The 14,007-nt window shown below is 33.8% G+C and overlaps 2 protein-coding genes across 3 annotated transcripts; one reads left to right on the top strand and one right to left on the bottom strand.

The window, feature by feature from the left end:
• The first annotated feature begins 1,649 nt into the window (after positions 1-1,649).
• On the top strand, positions 1,650-3,887 carry LOC130632435 (uncharacterized). Of its 2 annotated transcripts, none has more exons than XM_057444472.1 (2): positions 1,650-2,373; positions 2,600-3,887. In XM_057444472.1, exon 2 carries the CDS (start codon positions 2,610-2,612, stop codon positions 2,922-2,924), a length of 315 nt encoding a protein of 104 aa, XP_057300455.1. In that variant the 5' UTR covers positions 1,650-2,373; positions 2,600-2,609; the 3' UTR covers positions 2,925-3,887. The 2 variants fall into 2 exon arrangements, with proteins under 2 accessions (XP_057300455.1, XP_057300457.1); XM_057444474.1 differs by having other exon boundaries at positions 1,651-1,890.
• Positions 3,888-4,119: 232 nt separating this feature from the next.
• LOC130632164 (uncharacterized) lies at positions 4,120-13,975 on the bottom strand. Its single transcript, XM_057444453.1, has 3 exons — positions 13,657-13,975; positions 8,748-9,767; positions 4,120-6,057 (listed from the first exon to the last, which is right to left on the bottom strand). The coding sequence occupies exons 1-3, from the start codon at positions 13,927-13,929 to the stop codon at positions 4,126-4,128; spliced, it is 3,225 nt and encodes a 1,074-aa protein (XP_057300436.1). The 5' UTR covers positions 13,930-13,975; the 3' UTR covers positions 4,120-4,125.
• Positions 13,976-14,007: the final 32 nt, after the last annotated feature.

Here is a 14,007-nt window from a genome sequence, read left to right as displayed (position 1 = left end):
CATATTAAAGCTGACCACGTGATCCAATCTTTCGACACTTGTTCGCGTCATTTCGAAAATGTAAACAAAACATCTGAATAAAGATAAAAAAATAAATAACAAACAGAAACGATATGAATACGGTATAAAACGTGAAAAAAATAATTCCGGTCGCAGCATGTATATATCACTAACCAACTCTTAGTTGCTAGGCAACTGACATGCATGGAAGCAACTTACGAATGCGATAACCAACTTCCCCGATACGAGGTTACCAAGCAGAATTTCCTTTTGTGGAAACTTTTCATTTATTCATGTCTCAAGCATATAACAGTTATGACGTAGATATAACAAAAAGTCGCCGTTGTCGTCAGAATATTCGACGTAAAGAAAGTTTCTTTGTTGCTCTTCTGTCCCACTATGTCCCACATTAGCCATACACATACCTAAGTCAGACTTTCAAATAATTTAAAAAATCAAGGATTAGTCTTGTCAAACTAATTGTAGGACGGTGTTAATAATAGTTGGGGAGGGTGTTAATAAATTGAAGTGGGTGTATTTTCATTCTACGGTCTGTAACGGGGCGTGGGATCAGCTCGAGGGTGAAAGGGATAGTTTTAATTTTTTTACTTTTGTATTTTTGGAAAAAAAACTCTATGAAAAATGTTTGTAGTTTTTTTGTGAGATCGCGAAAATGAATTCCCCCAAAATCTTTACCAAGCTCTTAACCTTGAAATTTCATCGTGCAAATTACAAATCGCGCAAATTACAATTTTTAATATTTTTGTATTCTCGTTACCAACGTGTCAACAGCCAAGGGAGAAAGGTTATTAACAGTCTTGATTGAGTCTTTCCGGCTTTGTAACACTGTTTTGGTGGTGCGAAGGGGACGGCAGAAACTGTGGCGGGAGCGTGGTGTTTGAAAAAATCAATATTTCAATATACACTATCTAAGAACGATTAGGTTAAGATTTCCCAAAAAAACTAAGAAAACCTTAAAAATAAGCTCCTGAACCTAATTTTTAAGCTTTTATATGAAAGTAGTTCCATTTTACTATCACACAATAAACACATTTAATTTTATTGGCAACACTTAAATTTGGTCCATGTTACTAAGAGATGCTGCGTGTGGATAGCAGGGCAAATATCTTTAATAAAATTTTGCTGCTTGCGCCTAAAACATGGCGACCCCCCGGCTTTAACAAACAAGAAAACAAAATACAAAACAAACAAACACGCCTAAAAAACAAGCAATTACAACTAACTAACTGATAACGATACAAACAAACAAACAAACAAACAACAGTGGATCTACTGTACGGCTGTATACTTATTCTTATATTAGTGAGTGTTCGCAAACACATACAATATTTATAAGTTTTAAAAACACTATCATGGTAGCATAGTGATGCATGGTAGAAACAAAGTTAGAGATATTGGACGCGACAAAAAATATGATGACATCAAAACAAAATGGTAGCATGCCACCTGAGTCTCAGGGCTTTCGTATTTTGCAATTTTGTATGGTCAAAAAATCCCGAACAAGGATGCAGAACCCAAACGCTCCTCCAACTCCAACCAGGAAATGCTATTCATATATGAACAACTTACATCTAGCTGGCGGATAAATTTTTAATAATTGATATAGTCAAGTGAAAGAGTTCGCTTTAGTGGCCTAGTGAAGAAATTTTACACACAAAAGCTGTTCTTTGTGTTAAAAGAAAAATCTCGAATTTAATTATTAAGGGAACACTAAAGAAAGCAAGAAAAACTTCATTATGTAGAAAAGAATACATACTGCAAAATATTGTGTGAGTTGAGAAATTATAAAAATCCAGAGAAGAGAATGCGACATTAATGTTGGGTAGAGAAAGATTAACATTCTTATGAAGAAAGATTATTACCGTGCACGTAATCTTATTTGTCACGATTTTTTTGGGAGTAATATTTTTGTTTTTGAAAATAATTACAAATTAACTGGTTCAAAAAATTTGAAAGCCTTAATTTGTAAAAATTCTCCGCAAATTTGAATTCCGCACTCTTTTTTCGCGCGTTTAATCTTCACGCACACAATGCGCATAATTTTCTGTCTCCCCCCCCCCCCTGACAGGTAATTAGAAAAAAATTTTTACGCACACGTCAATCTATAACACATCTTTCAAAATTCAACTCCATATAAATGTAATGGCTGATTGGCTTTTTCCTGAATTGTTTCGTATGGAAGAAAAGTAATTGTCCAGTTTTATCTTTTTATCGCGAATATTCTGAAGAGTTTTTGCGCTGGTATATGCGCAAAAAATTAGTAATTTCACCAATAGTTCGCAAGGTTGCCAAAAATACTTCATGAATCAAGGTAGATTTTGAAACAATTCAATCGTGATGAAATTTTTAGAGGTACTGAATATTTCTTATTTTTCGGATTTTACTTCGTTTTTTAAAAGTATCTATTTAATAATTTGTCATTACTTCAAAGACCTGCAAATACCACAGTTGAAATCCGTCCACTTTAAAATATCAAAAAAAGAGGATACTTAGCTGTCAGATTCGGTCATATTTAAAAAAAAATTAAAAGTAAATTTAGATTTTGTCTCAATAAAACGCAAATGCAATATTTTTTTAGCTTGTTCGAAATGGCTGCTTTCGACGAGACTGGAGTGCTTCGTGATCCGTTGACACGAGTCAGCAAACAAATCTTAAAAGCAGTACGCTCAAACGAAAACATTGTGCATGAGCACGATAAAAAGATGAAAAAACTAGAAAGAGAAAAACAAAAAGAACACAGAAGATTTACGAACCAACAATATCAAATTAAACACAAAGTAACGAGGTGTTTCGAAACAACAATACAAAATCGATCACGAAGCAACGCTATCTTTCGAAACAACAACATCAAATCAGAAACGACAAAACAAGTTACGAAACAGCTGAGATCAAACACGAACTAACGACAACTAACGTAACCGATAAAATCGATAAAACGCAACATTAAACAGAGCATCGCGTAAAAAACAAATTGTACGCTTACACATCAAAACAGTATTTCGCAATATTGAAGCAGACGAAACAAAGAAAGAACGAAGAAAAAAGCAAAACCTTACATCTAAAGTAAATTTGGAAAGCCTGGACACAGTCATGGTAATAAGGCCTGAGGGCTAGTGATGTTTAGAGAAGATGGACACTTCAAATTTCTAGAACGTTCTATATAATCATCTAACCAAACCATTACAAATGCGCAGTGGAAATCGTAATAAAGCGACTTGTATAAACGAGGCAATCGATGTGTTGCTTAACCTTAATAAGAGTTTGCACAATACGTTTTGCTGAATACGACTTGTTGGGCGAAATGTGACGACACATCAAACAGGCGTTCGAATGAATTATTTGACGTTTTTTTAACAACTGTGGTGTAAATCCTTATAAAAACGACTGGAATAAACGAGGCAACCGATCAGATATTTTTCCGAATTTCCGATCAGAATTTCAACTTTAAACTCACGTCAGTCCGACTTATTCGACTGCAAAAATATAGCTGAGCATTTCTGTTATATTTAAAGCCTTGTTTCACTGCAAATAATTACACTAAGAGTTTGACAAGACTATTTTTGCCAGCTTTTAGTACAGTTCAATCAACAACGAAAGTTTAACACTGTAAAATCTTTTGGATTTTGTATGCAAAGCGCCAATAAAAAGTGAACACAACAAGGAAACTCTTTTAAATGAAGATTGTAGCTTCAAATCATATCCCTTATGTTAACTTTACAACCAACAATTTCGGCGAAGAAAGTTTATCAAAATATTTTTCCGCTGGAATTTTTTAGATTTCAAATTTTTTCTTACTTTTTATCTGCAATGTCTAAATTTTGATATTCTAAATCAATTTTATTTTGTCGAAAATACAGGTCCGAAACCTCAACAAAAAGGACGTCAGCATGCTATTTTGTCAATTATAAAGGACCTTCGCAGGTGTCACCGCGTTAATTATTCCATAATCCGAATATTGCATGGCTGTCCGAAATTCTGAAATTTGTGCTAAATTTTATTCTGCTGAAAATTTTTGCTCTTAATATACTTGCTTTTTTACAGCAAATTCTATAATTCAAAGTCTACTGTATCGTATGGTAACTAACAAAAACACACTCCGGTATTTTAAATCGTGTTATTCTCAAAAATTTCCAAACATCCCAAAATATCTTCTTCTCTTTCGCTAAGTTTCTGTTCAATGTCATTAATACTCTTCAAAGTCAACATTTTTACGAGATCACAAATCTCCAAGAGTGTTTTCACAAGACCGCAATATTTCTCGTGAATTAGCTTCGAAGCCACACCATTGATGTCAACATTCGAATCCAGCACGAAAACACTCAGCGACAACTCGAACAATAAGCATTCAATAGAATTCCATGAGTTATTGTTCGAAGTAAATCGAGAAGGTACACGGGACAAAATTTCTCGAAATAAATTCTGCCCATCATGCGCGTGACGTTTTCTTGTTCTTTTACCCGTAATAGGGTCAATAAACTGTGTTTTGGTCATTCGGCTACCGTGTGGATTGCCACAAGTGCGACAATCACATATTGAACTACACGCTTCGCCTGCTCGGAAACATAAACATCTGCTTGGATAACGTTGTCCTTCGTTTGTGACACACTTAGCTAGCTGTGATCCTTCTGCTTTACCGCGTCCACAACGACAACGGAAATTTTTGGACGCAGAATCCTGTGGCGTTGATAACGAAGACGTTACAGCGGAGTTTACCGAAGTTAAATCTAACAACACCGGAACAAAAATGTCCTCTCTGTAAAGAAGGAAAACACTCGGAGCGTTACGGTTCCACAATTTTGGATAAACCGGTAAAACTGGAAATCGCCGGAAATTTGTAATTAGAAAAATTACTACTTCAAAGGTGTTGGCAAGCGCTATTAAAGCATCCCAAAACGAGACAACATCATAACTAAAAGTAACTCTTTTGCCAACGATGTCCACTATGCTTTCATACTGTTCCGTAAAGTTTAATCCTTGTTGGCGTAACGCATCATAATAATCCTTCGTGGGGGTGGATTCTCCATGCAGATCAAAATAAGTCTTCAAATAACTAATAACGGCAGAGATAATCGAGTCGTCGACGCGATTATCTTGAAAAGCAGCTTTGCTTAAACAGCTTCTTAATTCATCGACACCGTTTAAATAATCGAGGCGCAGACTCTCGTCATTTTTTTGAAAACATGGTGTTATAATCAAATGTAGCGGAGATAGAAAATACGGAATTAATCGAGGCACGTTTAAAACATCAGGCACAAAATGTGTAATACTTTGATAACATTTTAAATACATTAAAATTTGAGATAACGCATTCAGCTTTTCTTCTTTGGCGCTGAACAAGTTACTGGTGAGCGCTTTCTCGACAATTTCGATTACCTTGTTTAATTTTGGGACATCGGAAGATTTTGAACTTCTTTCAGTCTGTTTATTATCGTTGGCGCTTTCGACGACGCCGACAACACCACGCTCATAGTTCAATGCATGAAATCCAATGGAGAATAAAGCCATGCCTAATGGTATCCCAATTCTTGCGTTGGCTACCCATTTTTGTAACGTTTGATGGGTCTCAAGAAAATTGTCAGCGGAATTGATCAACGGAAGGACCAGAACATCACTTAAACACCCGTTTTCAATATGTTGACTTAGAGCGTGAATTTCTTCCATGGCGTTGAAAGTAATGACATGAGTACCTGTAGGACCTTTCAAGTATTTCCATTTCGCCAGGAAATCATCCAATTTTTTTTTAATCGTTTTAACGTCCGGCGTGTTTTGTCGCCGTTCAATTTCGTCGTCGCCGTCCTGGCGAAAGACAAGCTCTAAATGACGTAAGCAATCCGATCGGGCTTCACAGTCAACCGGCATGCTTCTCGACACACGTTCTAAAAATAAACCTAAATTTCCTTTTACAAGAAAGTCCACACCAAATGTTTGTTTTAGTTCGTTTGACCACTCACAACACCGATTAGTTAAACAACCCCTTAAAGCGATGTCAAATTTCTGATGACGTTTCTTTATCATCGCCATGACGGATGCGATTTCCTAAAAAACGTAATTCGATCATTAACGTCGGTACATAAGGGTGTTAAAATTCTAAAAACGGGCTTAAGTGCGAATCCAAATGTATCTCTTCGCAAGTTTGACCATAAACTTTTTTTAAAATTCGCACGTTAAGGTATTTAATACCCCCGTCTTTTTGTTACAACTTGTTTATTATACCGGATTTCTCGACCTCAGCTCGCCCAACAAAGTAGAGCCCAATCCACTCATCCTCTATCTTTTTCGGTCGAGAAGCTGAACAGTTAGACTTTGGTAACGTTTGGTTAACAATTTTGATCAAGTAATAATACGTAAATCACATAAAATTGTTATGTCTGATCGAAATATTCCAATTGTTGAATCTACTCGAGAACGTTTAACATTAGCAGTTTCACCCGTTACGTTAGTCTTAGTGAAAGAACGAGGCGACAAAAATCTGGACGATAGATACACAAGTGTTATCTAGAAACAAAAAAAATCGTTCCCAAAGCAGAGAGAAATAAACGGCAACTACCACCTTAAAAGCTAATACATCATTCGACAAACAGATTCCTTATGATTTCAAAGAAAATCTACTCGTGAATAATCCTGTTTCGTCAAATATGAACAATGTTAAAGTTTTAGATGATTGTGTAAAGGATCTATTCCAACATGAAACTGTTTCAGTGAACGCTCCTGCTGCACAGTTTCTGCTGTGTATGTAGCAGTAATGGATGAACTATCGAATGGCCTATCGTATTTAAGTTTAATGTTCTGCAAACATTAATGAAAGTCTTTAGTCATAATTCAGAAAGGTTGCAAAATCAATTTTTGAGTCATAAATTTATTCCTTATCAACACTTTGAAATAGAAAGTTTGCATTCTCTAAGACATTTGTTACGTAAAAATGACTACCTTGAAGAAAAAGAATGCATATTTTTTGATACCTTTGAGCAAGAATTCTAAAACCATATGTCTGGGGCAAATACCCAGAGGTGAATTTTCCCAAAACAGTTTTCAAAGTCTTATTATTAAAAATTCAATTTCCGTTCTCAAAAAAATTAATATGCGTTTATTTGGCGTACGGTGAAACCTTTGTAAGAAAATTCTAATGAGTCGCAAGACATTGAATTTCTTGCTTCAGTGACAGGCTTGGTAAACAACCAAACAAATATTAGAACTGTCAAGCATGTGTTTATCACATTCGGAGGAGAAGCTAAACAGAAACCTCTACAGAAAATTCTAATGAGTCGCAATACATTGATTTTTCTAGTATGGTTATGGTTCTATAGAATTTAACAGAAATGTTACTACCTCAGCAGTCATCCAGCATAAATATTTTAGAGTTAACAAAATTTATAGGGTTGCTTTTACAAGAACCCAGGCAATTTTAACCCTAACTAGAATTTCGATATTTGTAGCAACAGTAAATTCTGTTGTTAAAAAAAACTCAGCCGTATTATGGCTCCGATCTGCCTAAATCAATTTGCAACGAGGAGTTGCTGTGATGGATGAAAAACTAAATGGAATGGAATGGAAATTATTTACACAGATGCTTAAATTTCGGGTTTGGAAAGCTTATTGCTACCAGGGGGTATGGTCAAAGGAGGGAGTACCATTCCATATCAATGTTTCGGCAATTTTAGCAATGAAATCTATTATTCTGACCTTCACAAGGGAAGGTTAACTAGGTAAGTCACTTTTTAATAGACAAAAACAACACAACTATATCTTTCCCCTCAAAAGGTTATTGGTGTAGTGAATCCACCTGGCCAAAATTTTATAATAAAACTATTGTATCCAAGGAACAAACATTTCATAATTCAGACTATAGTGAAATTTAAAAAAAAAATCCTATGACACTTTAAACAGAGGATGAGAGGATTGGGCTCTACTCTCATTTACGAGCTTTTTTATTTTGTTCCCCTCACATTAAATAACCAAATAAACTAGAATTCACCATGTATATAAACTCTTATTTTATACTTGACCAGAATCAAATGGAAAACTGTCGACAACAAAAACAACTACTTCGCAGAGTGGGCTAACACCTGATGTTATCTATTAAAAAGTTTAACAATAATCTTATCTTTAATTAAAGGTAGAAATGTCATGCTAGCAATTTTTTTAAATGAATTCATAAAAAAAAGAAGGCCATTACCTCTAAAGACCAAAAGACGTCTTGAGACGATTCAAGATGTTTTTAAAGAATAAAATGATGTTGGACATATATTATATAGCTTTAAAAGTTAGTTATCAAGTCTTCCTGACGACCCCATAACTTAGGATCTGCACATTGGTTTGTAAACAAATTTTGTGAGTGAACATATACAAGCCTATACAATTTTTTTTATTGCAAACCAAGTTGCAGATCCCAAGTTATTGAGTCATTGGGAAAAAATTTAAAACGCCTGGAACGAGCAAACGAGTGTCACTTTATAATATCTATGCATTGATAAAGTTTGAATGCACATCCCGTAACAGGTCTAAAAATACTGATGAGTTAAAATGTCAAATTTGTTATAACTTAAATATGACATCAAAATTTATGCAGCTTATAAATCTAAAATTCTTAATAATAATTAAAAAGTCTTGTTAACCAACTTTTTTAGCTTTATAACTTAAGCTCTATAATGTAAGTCCAACATCATTTTATACTTTTGGCTCCCTTTGATATGGAGTGTTCTTATAAAATCCTAAAAAAGTTTGCTTACTTTGTAAGTGTTATCTTTTATCAACTGCCAAGTCATCACCTGTCCAATTTCGTTGGTGATGTACATTACTCGTTTATATTGGACAGTTTTCTTCGTAGAATTCTTAGGCGCCTGCAAATTTGATGTAACTTGGAACGAATCATCGAAGTAAAAAAACTTCTCTGCTTTCACTTGACTCATAGATAATCTGTAAAATTCCTCCTTTTCTTTGAAAGCAGTCAAACAACATTGTGTGACCAACGATACACTGGGAGAATTTGATTTACAAAAGGGAAACACCTGTACGGAGTTTGGCTCGTTTGGAGCATTGTTGGTCAAGTATTCACTACAGCAGTTCTCATATGCTTCTTTTCTCTTTGTCATAGATACCAAGTAGTTTTCACTTAGTCTATCTTGAATTTGATGAATTTTCACACCCATTGTAGTATTTTGTAGAATATGATCTACAAGTTCTCTGGTTGTCCCGGCTCGATGAAATAATAAAAAGTTTATATCTAGCTGAGGTAAAGTTCGCAGTAAACGCGGATCGTAACCAAGCAGGTCATGTTTTCGTGCACTTGAGCAACGAAATAGGCTTGTAATTAACAGAACAGGTTCATGTAAACCATACAGTTTCCTCATCATAAACCTCTTCTTTGGTCCTAATGGTATTGGACTAAGTTTAGCATCACATTCAGGGCATGATAACTTAAGTTGTATGTTCTTGTTTGAACAAACCGTGCCTAAGTCCCAAAAAATTACATCCAACATTAAAAACTCTTCTAAATCAGGTTTGCATGCGCCATTTTGTGTTGGTAAAATATGTTTATATGTACCTCCAGGCTTTAGCAAACCCTTCTCAATCAAATGGGATATATAAGTACGAAAACAATCCATATCGTCAAATTTTTCTCGTTTAATTACCTCAGAAGTTTGACTGGAACTCTTTCTTTTTGTAACTAGTTTTGGAATTGTGTTTGTTGCCATCGTCACTGGTCCACTGAAGCTGCCAGTAAAAATGTTGACAACATCATCTAAATTCTAAACAAAGAGAGGAAAACATATTTCAGGAAAAGGTTACTTTTTGTTGCTGCTTTTCAGATTCACATAATACTGAAGAAATAAAATCTCTGTATAAATGCAGTTTTGAGAATGATACCTTAGGGAAGAATTTTTTGCAGAACTTGTTTTGTGAATAAGAGAGCTGAAATAAAAAAAAATTTATGCTAAATGTGGAACTTATTTTTGCAATTAGAAGTCTTATTGAAAAATACCAAAACTAATGTTTGAGAATGCAAGGTTTTATTTATCATTTTGTTTTTGCACAACATAAAGCAAATGTCAAGTAAAATACATTATAATTAATCAGGAAATTTACAAAAAGATGAAAACGGAAATTTGTTGGGTGTATTGAACTGATATTAAAATTAGTTTCAAAAATTCAATTATTTCTTACTGAAACAAGTTTATTAAAGGGCCCAAACTTGTTAGTTTTGGTTATGGGAAAGTTACTAATATGCCATACGGGAAAGTTAACATAAATGTCAAAAAAAAGTTTTAGTTATAATATACACCTAAAATCAGGTATTTTAGTCTATTTCATAGCATCCTGTCCCAAAGATTTTATATAAAATGTAAAAATTAAGTGGTAAAATAGAAATTTTCAGATTTTCATTTTTTATATGTATATTGTATATGCCTTCTACAACAATAAGTTAATCCAAAATGTCAAAAAAAAGAAAAAATAGCTTAAAAGAGTATAAAATCGAAATCAATGAAGTAGGTCTTTTGGTGTATTGAATATGGCCATACGCTCAAAAGTTTACACTGAATGTTTGTGTTTAGCATTCTAATTAATAAAAGTCAGTTCTTTTAGCATGCTGATTTAATGTCTTGCCCACATAAAAATGTCAAAACCATTTTTTTAGTGCCAAGATGAGTTTAAATACTATCTGTATTATGCCACTTGTTTGCCTCCTGTTCATCCATATCTTCTTTACCATCACCTGATAATGTTTTTCATGCTATCATTGAGTGGACAGCGTGTATTTATGACAATACCCCAAAAGCCCCCAAAAAAACCCCAGACTGTGTTAGTTTTAAATTAAAATTCCTCTGCATCAAGTCTTCTAAGTTTTCTTGCCTACCTCTTACCAAGTCTCTACACTCTTTTTACCCAATTATCTCCATTAAGGCTAAAAGGACTATTAAGTTTTAAGAAAAACTTCAAGTTTCGTTGCAGGTAATATAACTAAAATGCATAAGTTTTTTAAAAAAACTCTCTTTTCACTATGAATACCAAAGAAAAAACACGTAAATCTTCCGTTGCGGGAATTGTTAGAGCAGCAGCAGGGTAAATGTCGAAAGAAAAAAAGTGGTTATTATTAGAAATTGAAAAGATAAGCTTAAATCTTTAGTTTAAACAATAGCTTATTAATCATTCTGTCTAACTTTTAAAAAAACTTATACAATCAAAAAAAGTTGTAAATCTTTCCTGTTTACATGGTAAGTTTATCTTACATTTAAACGGTCTATTTAAACTATTTTAGCCTTTAGACAAGCTAAAAAATGATTTTATAGGGATCCCGAGGTACTTTTACAAGTTGGACATAAGAAATTTCCAATGTCATATTCACTTTTTATTAAAACTTTATGTAACCCCCGATATCGTTTTTTAAATATTTGTTTTTCTTGCCGCCTTCATGGCCGCTTCGATCTTCTTGTTTGTTAAAAATTTCAGGCTAGCTCCAGTCCTTTCTAGTGACATGTGACCCTATCACGTAGTATTTTAGTAGTGCTCACAAATTAACGACTTTTACTTGCTATTATTAATGACTTTCATAGCCAAAAACAATTAATAACTGTCGCAACAAAGTTAAAAAAAAGCAACATACTTTCCACATCGATCTCTGTACTAATAATTGTTTTTTTTAAAAAATAATTCAACATAATATACTAGCTGTCTAAGCAATAAAACAAAAAAAATAATATATTAGCAGCAGGTGTGTACATGATTTCTTTTATTTCAAATTTAAAAGAATTTATTTCAACAAACAGTTGTAAAAATTACTGATCTATAACCTGTTGACCTAGGCGTGGTATGATGCTCAAGTGAGTATTACCAACCTTGCTCTCAACAATCCTTGGGGACGATGTTGCCTAAGTTACTCAGTAGATGAATATATTTTTTATTAAAAAATATTAAAAAGTCAATAGAAAAGAATACCACTTTAATTCATTCAAAGAGCCAGAAATTACTGTCTACTTAAAGTTTGTTTTTATGATATTTAATATCATCATGTATCATGGATTTTTAGTGGCTGATCTTTGAACCAAAAAATCTGCTAATGAGTCATGACATCACCAACATCAGAAAAAATTTACAGAATTAATAAAAAAATAAATGACATTTCAGACTTTCAGAGACACCAACTCTTTAAAACGCAATTTTAGACATGTCCCAAAATCTTCCAAAGGCAGCACAATGGTTAGAGCCTTAAAAAAAAAATTACGACAATTGGGCACTATAGACTTAAACCACCATATTACCATTTGAGAAATATCGCGAATTACCATTTAAAAAATATTGCGAATTGGACTTACTGTTCTGCCCAATCTTGGAACGTGCCCCGTCTTAAGACTGGCCAGGCCAATCTTCTGACAGTGACAAATGGGCAGCCAGTCTTAAGACTGGACTGCCCAATCTATAGACATACATGTCCAATCTTAGAACAATTGTGGAAAACAAAGAGAACAGTGACAATTTTAGACTGCACCTTTTAAAAGGAACTTTAAATTGAAACTTTTCTCGGCAAATCAAAAGGCAAAAAAATTATACTTATATAAATATGTGTATAAAAAATTGAAACTATTTATTATACTACTTTTTTACTACTTTATTATTACTATTCTATAGCTAGCTAAACTCCTCTTTTAAAATGAAGTTAACAGCTAACGATTTAGTCATTCATTACCTGTATTAGTAAATACAATAAGGCAGGCATTTGGGTTGGGAAAACAAGTTAGACTTTAAAACCTCTGTTCTCAGTAGCAAAGCATAAACAAAAAGTGCCAAAAAGAAAGGATATATATTTTGAGAGATCTTTCACTTATCTTGGCACAATATGGTTTACATTTGGGCGCGTATTAAATTTCAGACCCCTAGATCTTAAATTTTGTTATAAATTGCGAATTTCCAAATTACCTTCGATTTTGCACATTTTGTAACTTCATATATAGTCTTGCTATAAAACCAGACCTAGGAGCCTTAAAATATCATTTGACACATAAATATAGGTAAAAGATATCAAGAAAAGCTTCAAATCTAAATATCTTCTGACAGTTTTAATAAAAAAATATATTCAGGTTATTGTAAGTAGGTTTAGAATGTTTTTAGCTGAAAAATTGTTGTGACTATGCAAGAGAAAGGTGATGGGCAGCAAAAACCATTTCAAAAGCTAAATTGCCTGAATATATTAGTAAACCTTATTTAGATTATCATATATAGCTTGGTTATTCATTTCCCCTTGACAGCAACTTAACATGGGCAAGTTAATGTTTCCATAGCATTGGGTTAACACAAGTCATGTGAGAGAAATTAGGGAGATGGCACACTGTGTGGACCATTGGATGTTGCACAGAGTTGTCTGGTAAAGCGCTGACCCTAATTTGGTCTGCATAGCCTAAAGTGAGCATTAAATATATACTCTAGGACTCCCCATTTAAGGCATGGCCCCTCCTGGAAATAATAGACAGGGTATATCCCTTGATATTTATGTAAAATATGCACATCTATCTATCTATCTCTTTCTTATTTGTTTAACTGGATAGAGAGGGGAGTCTCGCATTTTATGTTTGGAACATATGTCACTTCTGACATCTTCTCACATTATCGAACTCGTGTATTTTATAAAAAAAAACAGTTAATAACCTGATTGGATCCAACTGTCACTGGATTAGATTCTTCACGTAACATTTCGTTCGAGTTTTCGTAAAGGGTATGCTGTAGTGAAGAAAAGTCTTGTGGCTCCTTTTCAGAAGTGACAACATCGTCAATTGAAAATTCAACTAATTCTTTATTACTTTGTGCTTGTACAGAGAAGGAGCTGTTTTCGCAAGCCTGTATGGTAGACGTACATTTTAAAGCATTACTTTCGATCTCTGTTTTGTTTGTTTTACAAATTCTATGGTGCTCGTCAGCCATTTTTATGTCGTGTGTACAAAATGGTAAAACTGAAAATACTTGGAAATCATGAGGGCGATTACCGCTACCGACCTCGTT

Source organism: Hydractinia symbiolongicarpus, chromosome 1, assembly GCF_029227915.1.
Source record: "Hydractinia symbiolongicarpus strain clone_291-10 chromosome 1, HSymV2.1, whole genome shotgun sequence".
In the NCBI taxonomy this organism is placed as follows: domain Eukaryota; kingdom Metazoa; phylum Cnidaria; class Hydrozoa; order Anthoathecata; family Hydractiniidae; genus Hydractinia; species Hydractinia symbiolongicarpus.
The sequence above is the reverse complement of the archived record's forward strand: the minus strand, read 5'-3'. Positions and strand labels throughout refer to the sequence as shown.